Source organism: Periplaneta americana, chromosome 10 (genome assembly GCF_040183065.1).
Source record: "Periplaneta americana isolate PAMFEO1 chromosome 10, P.americana_PAMFEO1_priV1, whole genome shotgun sequence".
In the NCBI taxonomy this organism is placed as follows: Eukaryota; Metazoa; Arthropoda; class Insecta; order Blattodea; family Blattidae; genus Periplaneta; species Periplaneta americana.
Genome location: NC_091126.1, coordinates 46,982,509 through 46,995,043, shown reverse-complemented (window position 1 = coordinate 46,995,043; position 12,535 = coordinate 46,982,509). Strand labels below are relative to the sequence as shown.

General features: G+C 32.9%; 1 protein-coding gene across 5 annotated transcripts in view; it reads right to left on the bottom strand.

Moving 5' to 3' along the window:
- Positions 1-12,535, bottom strand: part of Taf3 (TBP-associated factor 3) — a 113,323-nt gene that overhangs the window by 47,420 nt on the left and 53,368 nt on the right. For all 5 annotated transcript variants that reach the window (XR_011334305.1, XM_069837353.1, XM_069837352.1 and 2 more), the window contains exon 5: positions 1,006-1,290. Coding sequence is in view for 4 of the 5 variants with exons in the window: in XM_069837353.1 (XP_069693454.1) it covers positions 1,006-1,290 (285 nt within the window). In the remaining variant the exon portion in view is untranslated. The remainder of the gene's footprint in view (positions 1-1,005; positions 1,291-12,535) is intronic.

Here is a 12,535-nt window from a genome sequence, read left to right as displayed (position 1 = left end):
TTATATTACCGGTTGTTCTGTATGGTTGTGAAACTTGGACTCACACGTTGAGAGAGGAACAGAGGTTAAGAGTGTTCGAGAATAAGGTGCTTAGGAAAATAATTGGGGCTAAGAGGAATGAAGTTAGAGGAGAATGGAGAAAGTTACACAATGCAGAACAGCATGCATTGTATTCTTCACGTAACATAATTAGGAAAATTAAATCCAGAAGTTTTAGATGGGCAGGACATGTAGCACATATGGGTGAATCCAGAAATGCGTACAAAATGTTAGTTGGGACATCTGAGGGAAGAAGAGCTTTGGAGAGGCCGAGACATAGATGGGAGGATAATATTAAAATATATTTGAGGAGATAGGATATGATTTTAGGGACTGGATTAATCTTGCTGAGGATAGGGACTGATGGTGGACTTATGTGAGGGCGGCAATGAACCTCCGAGTTCTCTGAAAAATATTTGTAAGCAAGTAACTGCTGTAACTAAGGAATAATAAAGTACATTTGTACAAGAAACCTTTGTGGAACATAATTCTTCTAATAACTATTAGTTACAGCTCAATACTAATATATTTGACCATTCTTTTATTGAATAAGGCCCAGATCATGCAAGATTCGAACCCACACCCAAATGCAGTCTCCAAACACAAATCTACTCATAATATCTACACCCTGCCAGTGATCTTCCACTTATCCCAATAAGCTTCTCATGATATTCACTCTATACTTTACAGTATTATTCTCGATGACAAAATTGATCACTTTTATGATGTGATAAAACAATATTTAACAACTGGTGGAAGAACAAGAACAAATTGGGCGAACAAAGAGGCTATAGTTTTCTACGAAAATTTATACCTAAATGATATGTTATTTTAATAGTCTTTGTGGTGGTCCACCCATACATACAACCTAACATTACATTTTTGTCAAATTTACAACATAATTAGTCTACGATTTCTTCATTGTAACTTCATTAAGTACTATAAAACTATGGACTATGATTTTACCTTAGCTGATGAAGTTGATGTGGCTGCCAGAGGTGTTGCTGTTGCTGTTACTGCTGCTGCTGTCGCTGCTGCTGCTGCTGCTGCCGCCGCTGCTGCAGCAGCAACTTCCTTTTCTTTCTTTTTCTCCTTTTTCTCTTTCTTTTCTTTTAATTTGTCTTTATCTTTTTCTTTTTTCTCTATTTTCACTTTCTTCTTTTCACCCTTCTCTTTTCCCTTCACTTTCTCTTTTTTGTCTTTTTTCTTCTTTGTCTTATCCTTTTCTCTTTTCTTGTGTTCTTTCACTTTCTAAAAGATATAAATAAAAAAAAAAAGACTTTAGATATTTAGAAGTAAGAATATATTATACATTTAACAATGTCTAATAGTTTTATTTACACATTTCTAACAATTCAGTTATTTAGAAGTAACAATATATTATACATCTAACAATGTGTAATAGTTTTATTTACACATTATTTGTAACACTTATCTATGTGGTCAAAAATGAACTGAAATATTTACCACTACACAAGTAAATTATTTGACCAGAATTCTTTTCAAGTTCACAAAAAGTAAATACTAGCATCAGATGTGGTTAATGTTGTTTCAGCTACGAGAGAAAGATACAAAAATCAGAATTTGTTTAGTTCATGCAAATTCAGATGCATACAAATATTTACTGAAATATAACACACAAATTCATAAAAGCTGTAAAGCAGATATTATTAATGACATTATTAAAGCTGTTCTCTAAGACAAGGGCTTCAGTACGATCACCTTTATATATACAAATGCTAAAGTTGCGAGAAATAAAAACAATTAACACGTCACTACCGAAAATGACCACAGTCAATTAATGGTGACCTCTTTTGCATATGCTAGTAGTATCATCATTGCTACTATTTACTACTAGAAGATGGCTGAGCTGGGCGAGGCTAGCTCTATTAAAATGTGGGAGTGAACGTGTTAATGTTAAACACATAACTGTACTGAACAACTTTCATGTACATCTCTTCTTTGTGTACGAATTCAAATCTGTCTCCATTATGCCCATATAAAGTAAAATTCATAACATTCCAGTCAGTGCCTGCCAATATATTAAAAGGATGTAGAAGAATAACGTTCTGAAATATTTCATTTAATTATTCATCATTATATCATCGAAAATACTTATTTATATTAATCTTCTCCAAATGTTATATATGTGGCTCTTTGCTACCAACTTCGGCTCTCCAAATTTATCATGATGCTGGGCAGGCACCAGTCCTATACACTGGTCGAAATTTCATGAGAAAATTTCTTCCCCCATGAAGACTGGAACCCAGTACTCATTCTGGAACACTAGTCCAAGGCACGATGCTACAACTTGGGACAATAACAACTTGGGAGCATAATACTGATGCCAAGTGAAAATGTTTTATCCCCTAAAAAAGATTTCTTTATGACATATTTTATGAGGCAATGTATCTTACTGCAAATAATTTAAATTTTCTGCTTGACATTGTAGTCAAATGACAGTAATGTACAATCTTAGAAACAAATGATGGTGCGACTCTTGGTGGTGAAAAAGTTTTCATTGCACTACTTATTTACGCTAAATTCTTTTCCCTGGCACTTGTCCTAGCTACTTAGGAATGACATGCAACAATAGAGAACGAATGTTTTTACCTCAACTAGTGGTTCACTTGTGAACCTGGTCGTTCATCCTCTGATCATGCACAGTGCTTTCTTTATGGCACTTAAAAAATATCTGTGCACCATCAATTAATTCTAAGACTGTACCTACCTTCATAGTGGATATAAATATAGCTGTGTGATATCCTTAAGTGCACCTCATGCAGTAATGTTGCAGTGATGTGGATTTATCACCAAGCTAAAGTGCAGATATATCTAAATTGAATTTTGAAATATTGTCAAATTTCGATGAAATATTTCTGTATTAATGAGCTTAATGAGCTATGTTTTACAACGTACTTGTAATCCAAGCTATTCCAATAAATTAACACATAAATTGTTGAAGATTATCTAAGATGAAAAAGGAGACAACAGGCACACATTTTCAAATCATCTCATTCCATTTCCAGCAGCACATTAAAAGAGGAGTATGCACACTGTAATTATTTTAATAAAAGAAGAATGAACAAATAGGGACAATACTGTGTGCTGAAGATGAAGTTTTAATCTCAGACACATAGGATGACTTACAGCAATCCTATTAAATTTTAACTGATAATGCCGATCTATATAATATGAAGATCTCTATAAACAGGACAAAATGGCGTTTCAGGGAAACCACTTTAGAGTGAAAATTATAACAAAAATATAATGGAATAAGTCCGAAGTTTTAAATAGGCCTATTTGGAAAACTTAATTGCATGTACAACAATGGGAGAAAAAGAGGATCCATAACTAAACATAACAGTATTAATAGAGTTATAAACAGAAATGTTAGAAAAAAATGGAGGATATGATCCTAATATTCCATAATATAGTAAATAAACCAAATTCAATGTATGGAAGTGAATGTTGGGAAAGTGAAGAATGTAGAATAGTAGCACACAAGTGAGATATTTAAGAAAGCTGTTAGGAGTGACAAGAAGAGATTATATTCAAAATTAATCTGTCAAAAATTAGGAGCTGGAAACACAGCTGAAATTAAATGTATTTTTAAAGTTAAGTATCTCTCGAATCAAGACTCCATTTATACTTTCTAAACCTTAAGATGATTTTATGCAAAAATAATTTACTAATTCAAACTGAACTTTGAATATTATGAAACTACTTGTTTCACATTCAAGTCATTCATACAATCCATTCCATTAATTCCCATCAGCATATTATACACCATCAAACAGTCCTTAATTTCTTGCAAAATGACATTTCAGAACAATTTTAGGAGCTGGGATTTCAGATAAACTGGAACAGATATCGCAATTCTGGAAAAACAGGAACATTCCCAACATCATCTATGCAGCAAATTACTTCATATGCACTGCACTTTCCTGTTCGTAAGTAAACAGAAAAACTGCTAACTTATCCTGACTGCCTATAATTTGTTTTAATTCATTCTACCAACTTCTTGTATGGACTACAGCAGTGGAGAAAGCACAAGACTTCAGAGTAGAGTTCAGGTAATATTAAATATTTAATTGTTGTACCTGCCATGAGTTTACAATTGAGCCCAGTGTCGAAACAGCAAATTCTTTGTATTCTCCTAGTAAAACTTTCTATATAAAATAGGGACAAAGAATCCACAAAATAATACCTAATTGAGTAAAAGTAGAGGGAAACTTGCCCAAAAGTGAAACAGCCTAATAAACTGCGATAAAACAAAATAGAATTGCAAGAGAACAGGTCTGCGTCACAATAGTAAAAAGAATCAGATTCAAATGTCTTGGATATCACAACAGGACACGTCCGAAAGCTACATTCAATTCACTAGGTAACTTGTGTTAGTAGAATTGACGACTTCAACCCTGTAATGTGCAACTCATGTGCTGCTGGTGCCAATCCCTAAGAACGCGTATTCAGCAGTTAATCATAATCATAATAATTATTTGACAATAACAAAAACAGACAACAAACATAAGTTCAAAATATACGGGAAACCTTACCATGGTAACACACATATACACAACACCTCAAATTACCCCACACAACACAAACATGCAGCATTTCGATCTATGATGCACAGGCTCATCAACATTCCTATGAGTCAACAAGACTACAAGGAAGAAATACACACTATCAAATACAAATCACAGGAAAAAGGATAAAACCCCAACATAATAGACAACACCATAAGAAAGACTAAACGCAAACAAGAAAACGCAACACAAACACAAGAACAAAACAATTAATACATCACACTAACATACGAAAACAAGAATACATATAAGATTGCATCATCTTTCAAGAAACTAAAATACAACATTGAACACAGAACACACTCTAAAAACATTTTAACACACAGACAAGACACATAAACAAATACAACTTAACAGGTGTATATAAACTATCACCCAATAGTTGCAAGGACTTCTACATTGGATAGACTGGAAGATCATTTCAAACACGTTACAAGGAACATACCACTGCCATAACCAAACCATACAATTCAACCCATGCAGAGCTCATCCCAAACTCCAATCACAACTACAGCAACATAGACACTGACATGAAAATACTACACATCCAGCAAAAAAAAAAAAACCCAGAAACTTGACACACTAGAGCAACATGAAATTTACAAAAACACACCTGCAACTTATCCTGAACACTCAACTGAATTTTAAAACACACACCCTTTTCGACAAAATCATGACCACACCCCACCACAACAGGAAACCAGAAGATAGTGCTGAAGCTCACTAGGCTTCTGACAGTGATGGACACCATGTCGAAACTAGTCGGCCAGGTAATTGTTATAAAATTAACACAGTAAAGCAGTCATAACGTTAATCTGTAATTATTTGACAATTTGTTCTGAACATATAATTTTATCATCAGTGATGGTCTTGTAAACCCTTAGATGGTGCGCCTAATGTATCCCAAGCTTCATATTTTGTTTTCTGCTTTAAGAAAACAGTCTCAAACGAGACAATGAACTGCAGCAACATCTGTCTTCAAGCAAGAATGCTGCCAGGAGTGATTAGCATTTAGCTGGATAACCCAGAATTGCACGTCATTTATTTACAATACTGAACTTAAGTTTTACTTTCCTCCCAAAGGAGACCATGCTAAAAATTTTCAATGACCATTAAAAATCCATTAACATTGGACGGTTTGAGCTCATAATACTTGTAATCAAAGTACAGTAACTGCTATAACACCGAGGGACTGTAACTTGTTGTTTGTAGTCACATTCAGTTATAAGAGTTCAAACAATAGCCAAGGATCGTGTGAAAGTAAACACCATACATTTTCAAGAGTTTATTTTACCCACTATGAAAGCACGGTAAATGGAACACATGTATTCAATGTCTGAAAAGAAAATTCTAAGATAAAGGTAACTTTCACTATTAATTTCATGTAATCACAAAGAAGAATGTACATGAAACAAATTTGGTCAATGTACTGAGCGGAGACAGCTGTAAAAATAGATTAGCACAATGTTTCTAAGTTCAATTCATAAAATTTGATTAGTAAAACCTTGTAAGCAATTTTATAGAAGCGAGAAACTGAAGCAGATTATTTCCCAAACAGTGCAAGTAGCATAAGCCATAATTAGTATCACAGCATTTTGCAAAGCTCCAAACTTCCAACATGAGAGTAAAAAAAATCTTAATTATTAACAGTCCCAAAATTATATGTTATTTCACTCAAGTATGGCAATGCATGCAGTAGAATATGACAATAATACTATACAATGCTTTTCAATAAATTTTTCTTATATCATCATAGATCTGTGTAAATAACCATTAAAGAATTTTAGCACACAATTTACAATTTTGTGACAATATTCAGAACTCAGCACTGTAATTTACTATTATTTAGTACAACAGATTATACAACTTGCGATGGATTTCAGTACCACCAAAGAGCCCACAAACCACTGACTAAAAAGCATCACCACCACTCGCTTGATAAAAGACATTAATTTAAATTTAATTTAACATTTTCAACACAAACAAGCATCAACAGTTTATATTAATAGTCCCAATTAATTATTGATTTAATAGTAATATTTCGCCTTTACTATACAGAGTAGAATGAGTTCAATGATAATCACTTTACAAAGTAAGTCCTTAAGAAAAAGGAGCAATTTTCCTTTGTCATTTTGTGTTATTTCTTTTTATTTAGTGAGAAATCAACTTTGCTTCTAGATAGAATTGCAACATTACAGTACATTCAATAGCATTAGCCAACACATGAAAACACTCCCTTTCTGCAGCAATTAGAGGAGTTATGTAGTCAATGTCAACATCTGACTTGTTTCACGAGGTGACTGACCTTACATCCCGTGGTACTTAGGACTTGGACAAAACATATGTCTGGTAACAGCACTGCCCATTACTTAAAGTGATTTACTTATAAAAAAATAATTATTTCTAAGAAATCTAAGAACAAAGTGGTAGAGAACTTTTTCATTCATATTACGCTCAGGATTCGTCCCTTAAAAGGACTGTCATTGAACAGCTTTCACCTATATATGTAAATAATAAGTCATATTATGATGAGCACAGTTTACATTAATTTTGTTGCTCTTTCACAAGATTTCATGTAAAACAGTCCAAAACACGAAATCCTAACAAGTGTTATATTTATTTTATAAGTTAAATGGAGTACTTTTAGTTGCTTCTTTATCAACTACTAGGTTATTTAGCGTTGATGGAATCGATATTAGCAAGATGGTATTTGCCCAGATGAGGTTGAGGATTCACCACGTGATTACCTGACATTCACCTTACACTTGGGGAAAAGTGTTTGAAAAAAAAAACAATCTCATAATCAGCCCAAGCGAGAATCAAATTCATGCCTGAGCGCAGCTCCGGATCAGCAGGCAACTGTGCCTACTTCCTGAGCTATGCTGGTGGCCCAAAAATGATATAAATGTAATTAAAACCAACATCCATGAAAATATATAATTAACCCTCAGACACTATACTCTATGCAAACACAATTCAATCCTCATAACCAGTACTTTCAGCAGAAAACTTTATTTCCAGCTTCATGAATTTGAATTTAGTAGTACATACTTCAGTCTTAGTCAATCAAAATGTTAAATACATGTGGTTACTAAAAGGAACAGTTTATATCACTTTATCTAATTGAACAAACGTCAATAAATGTTGCAATTTCGCAAATCCATGCTCTCTGTTGTGTACAGAAACAACATCCAAGTAGATATACAATATTATTTCAACACTGCTGTATCAAGTACTAGGTTATTTAGAACAGATGGATTTGGTCATAAGGTGGTATTGGCGAGAAGAGGCCGAGTATTCGCCATATATATTATTTGACATTATTTGCCTTACAGTTGGAAAAAGTCTCAGAGAACATCCAAACAGGTAATGGGCTCAAGCAAAAATTGAACCCACACCTGAGCTCAGCTTCGGAACAGCAGTATACCAGGCATTTCCAACTGGCCAACCTGTGACGTCGAAGCGCAATTCCCCTCTCGGAGCAGAGCTGGTAGTGCACATGAGGGGGAGTAATGTTGTGTCTCGGCTATTTAAACATGTCCATTTTTTCCACTGTCACTCCCCCTACTTTGCTCATCTACCTATGCTTCCCCTCTCAAGGAGGTCGAGAGCAGAAACATATGGCATCACAGAGCCAGCAGTTGGAAATGCCTGCAGTATACACTATCAATAGCAACAATGATGACCTATGACTCATTACATTAGTAAAAGGGGCCACACTCAAACACCTACAAATGTTCTGATTATTTATTAGACTGAATAACATAGCTCAGAGGACAGGTCAAGAGATTTATGATAAACAGCATCAAAAAATCTACAGAATGACTCTGTAATGACTTACTTGCAATCAAATTTTCGTCTAAACTAATTTCGACAGAAATAATATAAAAACCACAGTGACTCAATGCAAGTGCAAAAGTGAATTTTTTTCGAAGTACTATTCACATACACAGTTTTATAATTATGTTAAAAAAAAATAAATAAATAATGTCTTGAAACTTCAACATAATAATGAAGAGAGTACACATTTAAATTCTGTATTGATTACATTATATATAACATCTCTTAAGAGTAAAATGATTGTATTTTTATAAGTGTTATTTTGCTAATACATTTTAGTTACATGTTTAATTCCTTCAATCATAAATTTTGTTACACATATACCCATGAATTTTTAAATACTGCATTAAAACATCTTTTAAAACAATTACACGATACTACATCACTACCCTTCTTCACAGTGTTGTGCACATTAATGTATCTGTCTGTTCGTTTTGCATATACGATTATTTTTTTCTTCAATATTTTACATTTTAATTATTTGAAGCACGAAGAGAGTTTATCGTAACTGCAGCAAATCCATTTACAGATTTTTACAGACGTTTTCAGGATCTCTGGTAAAGGAACAGTGGTGTTTGGATTGCCTTTCCTAAGCTAATGAATACAAAGTTACAAAATTTACTGGAAGGAATGGTGAATGGGAGAAGAATTCGGGGCAGAAGAAGATATCACATGATAGACGACATTAAGATATAGATCATATGCTGAGACTAAGAGGAAGGCAGAAAATAGAAAATATTGGATAATGCTGGGTTTGCAGTGAAAGACTTGCCTTTGGGCAGAACATTATGTATGTACTTACCTCCTCAGGTAATAGAGGAATGGATTACCATCACTAGGTTTAAACTGCTTTGTGAACCAATGAAGCAAGATTTTGGATAAAGAGGAAGAAATATGTTTAGTCTCTTTATAAACCACATATATTTTAAGGGTTTTATCACTTTCAAATGCGATTTAGTATATAGAATTTTTTTTATGACTACAAAATACTTCCAAATATTTAATGTAAATTTGTGAAAATAGATTACATATATCTACTTAATTCTTACATTTTATAAATTAAATCAACTGCCTTACTCTATGGCAGGGGTTCTCAACCTGTGGTGTGTGTCTATTTCAAAAGCGATCTGTGCAACCTAGATGTGTTTTCGAATGGTATTTCAATTATGCTTAACTTTATGTTCTCTGATTTTTCTCAGTTTATTTTTGTTTCCCTCTAACACTTGAGACAGAGATTAATAGGAATATGATTGCATGACGGACTTATTGGAGTGTATGTGTTGCCTATTTGTCATTTTTAGCAAATAAATTTAGTGTGAAACAGTAACTATGTTGCCATTACTTTTCGAATGCCCTGATATTTACTTGTTTATGCCAGTAAGTACTACGAAATTTTCAAGTGTGGTACAGACCATACATATACTTTGAAGTATTTGTAATACATTATCCAAAACGACAGTTCTTATGAGAGTATGAAGGCATAAAGTGCACAGAGAAGAAGTCAAGACTCGAGAAAAATATTACCACAGTTTATTTACATTCACAGAAAAAAATGTGGAGTAGCTTGCATCTTACTGCGAGGTGGTGCCTTAATCAACAGATGGAATATTTTCTTAGATTTTAAAGTGACCTTAACTACCAAATTAGTTGTTAAAGATATTGGTCTTCACTGCACAAGATTATGGCAGATAATAAGCTTCATTCTTCCCCAATTGTTAACGTAGGTTAATCTGTGGCTAAAATTTCCCATGGGGAATAACATCAATGCTGCTAGATTAGATTGGGGACACTGTCACAACTTTCTTTGTGGCGTGTGCTATTAGTGTCATCTGACTGCACTTGTAATGAAATAGTGAAGCCTTTTGAACATGGAGATAATTTATAAATGACATTTCGTATCTCCTAGGGTTTCAAAATACGATCATATAAGTGTAAAGAAACACAAACAAAACATATAAAGAAAATAAATTAAGATAGAAAGTATAGAATTTTTCCAGAAATTCAGTAAAATATGAATAAGTTTTTAAAACGTATAAAAGAAGTTTTACTGTACTCGTGAGTATGAAGTATCAGTAATTACTAGTACTACTAGTACCTACTTAATTTTTATTCACTCCACCCATGTTCCTCAGACTAACAATGAATATAATCTGCCATTCTCGAAAAATTATATTACAAGCCATTACATTTTGTACAAACTTTAAACTTTTAAACATTTAGAACAGTGTGATGAGTTTTCTATTAAGCCAATGGTATTTCCTGAAGACGTCCAATAAATATGGAAAAAAACAGTTTGTAATTTGCAAACACCCGAGTTTACAGTATATTGTTTGTATTTCCTCTAAAACCACTGTAAATGAGACAAGTCATTTTGTCCAGTCCAACAATCCGTCAGATACAATTTAAGAAGGTGCGTTTTTGGAACCAAAGTTGCTGCATACGTGTAGTTCAAAGAAAAAATATCGCAACTTTACAAATATTGTTATATATTAATGAAATATAAAGAAAGAATTGAAAATAAATAAACAAATATGTAAGTATATTTCAATTTCAAAATATTAGATATTATAATATAAAATACATATTTTGAAATTGTTAACTGTGGAAAACCTGCATGTGAGCAATGTACAGATGTGAAACGTAAATGAGAAAGGAAGTTACAAAAATTAATGGGAATATAAAATGTTAACATGTTTATACACACATGGAACATCGTACTTTAGGATTCTGTTTCCCCAGTAGACAATGATGGCCACTTCCATTATCCAATATGGTTTATAAAAACTGATGAATGCATGGCGTCACTGCTGTTCTCTTGTGTTCGGTACAATGCTTCTGACTTCATTACCTCAAATACAACGCGTTGTTAAGCTAGTTTCAAATTTCCATTAAAAGAACAAAATAAAAAGAATTACTTACAACAAAAATTAATACTTCTAATATACTGAAAGCAGGAAATTAATTAGTAGCTTCAATATTAAATGCTTAATTGTTATCTGTACACTACACAAGGTAAAGAATTGTTATTAATGCAAATGAAGAGAGATGGTGGAAGACATGAATTGTGAAAGAAAGAAGTTATTGAAGTTAGCAATAATGTAGTTGTTTTCTAATGTGTATTAGAAAACTGTGTGGTATTCTTATTCAAAGAATTGGATTTGCTCCATAACTATTTAACATGCAGCTATCCCTGTGTTCTAAGCTTCCCAGACTGAAGACATGCGGAATAAAATTTCAAGAATGTAGAAGTACTAGTTTATACGTAAGAAAGTAATTTTGAAATGTCACACTCATTCTGGAGTACAAACACATTTTAGTAGGCCTACTTATATTTTTTTTTAATTATCAGTGAGGAAGATTATTTTATTTCTACTGTAAGTGTCAACAGAAATTTCAATTTCGTTAAGATACAAGTAGTTTAAAAAATTTAATTTGAAAGTGCAAATAAATACCATACATTCATTAGGCAATTTTATATTAATAAAAGTTCTGACAAATAATAGAAGTTTCAACTTTGCTATACTGCTTTTAACTATCCACACACATGTTTAATCAGTGTTTAAAAATTTGTGTGAAATAAATAACAAGCATTAATTAGCACATTAATGTAAGGATATGATGCAGATTTAGTGCATGTTATTCAAAGTACTGTTACACTACTCAATTACAACAGGCCTACTTCGGGAACAAGTACAGCATATGAAGAGAATGTGAGTTTTACAAGATGATGTTTCTTCACATGTGGCCAACGTAATATTATTAGAAGTAACTTACTTTTATTCTATATAAAATTTGAAATTTCTAGTGTAGGCTGTATACTTATTGACACCGCTCTCAGACATTATTTGATTTAACATCCCTAAGAGGAAGAGAAGGAGGAATACTGAAAATTAGTCTTTTGTGCTGACATCGATAAATGGGAGAAATTAAACAATCAGAAAAGAGGAAAAGTCTGCATTGGAAAAAGAAAAATTAGAAAGGAGGAAAAGAAAAAGACCAAAAAGAAAACAATAACTTGAACCAAAAAGAGAACAAAGTGTTACAGACACAAAAAATAAACAAAA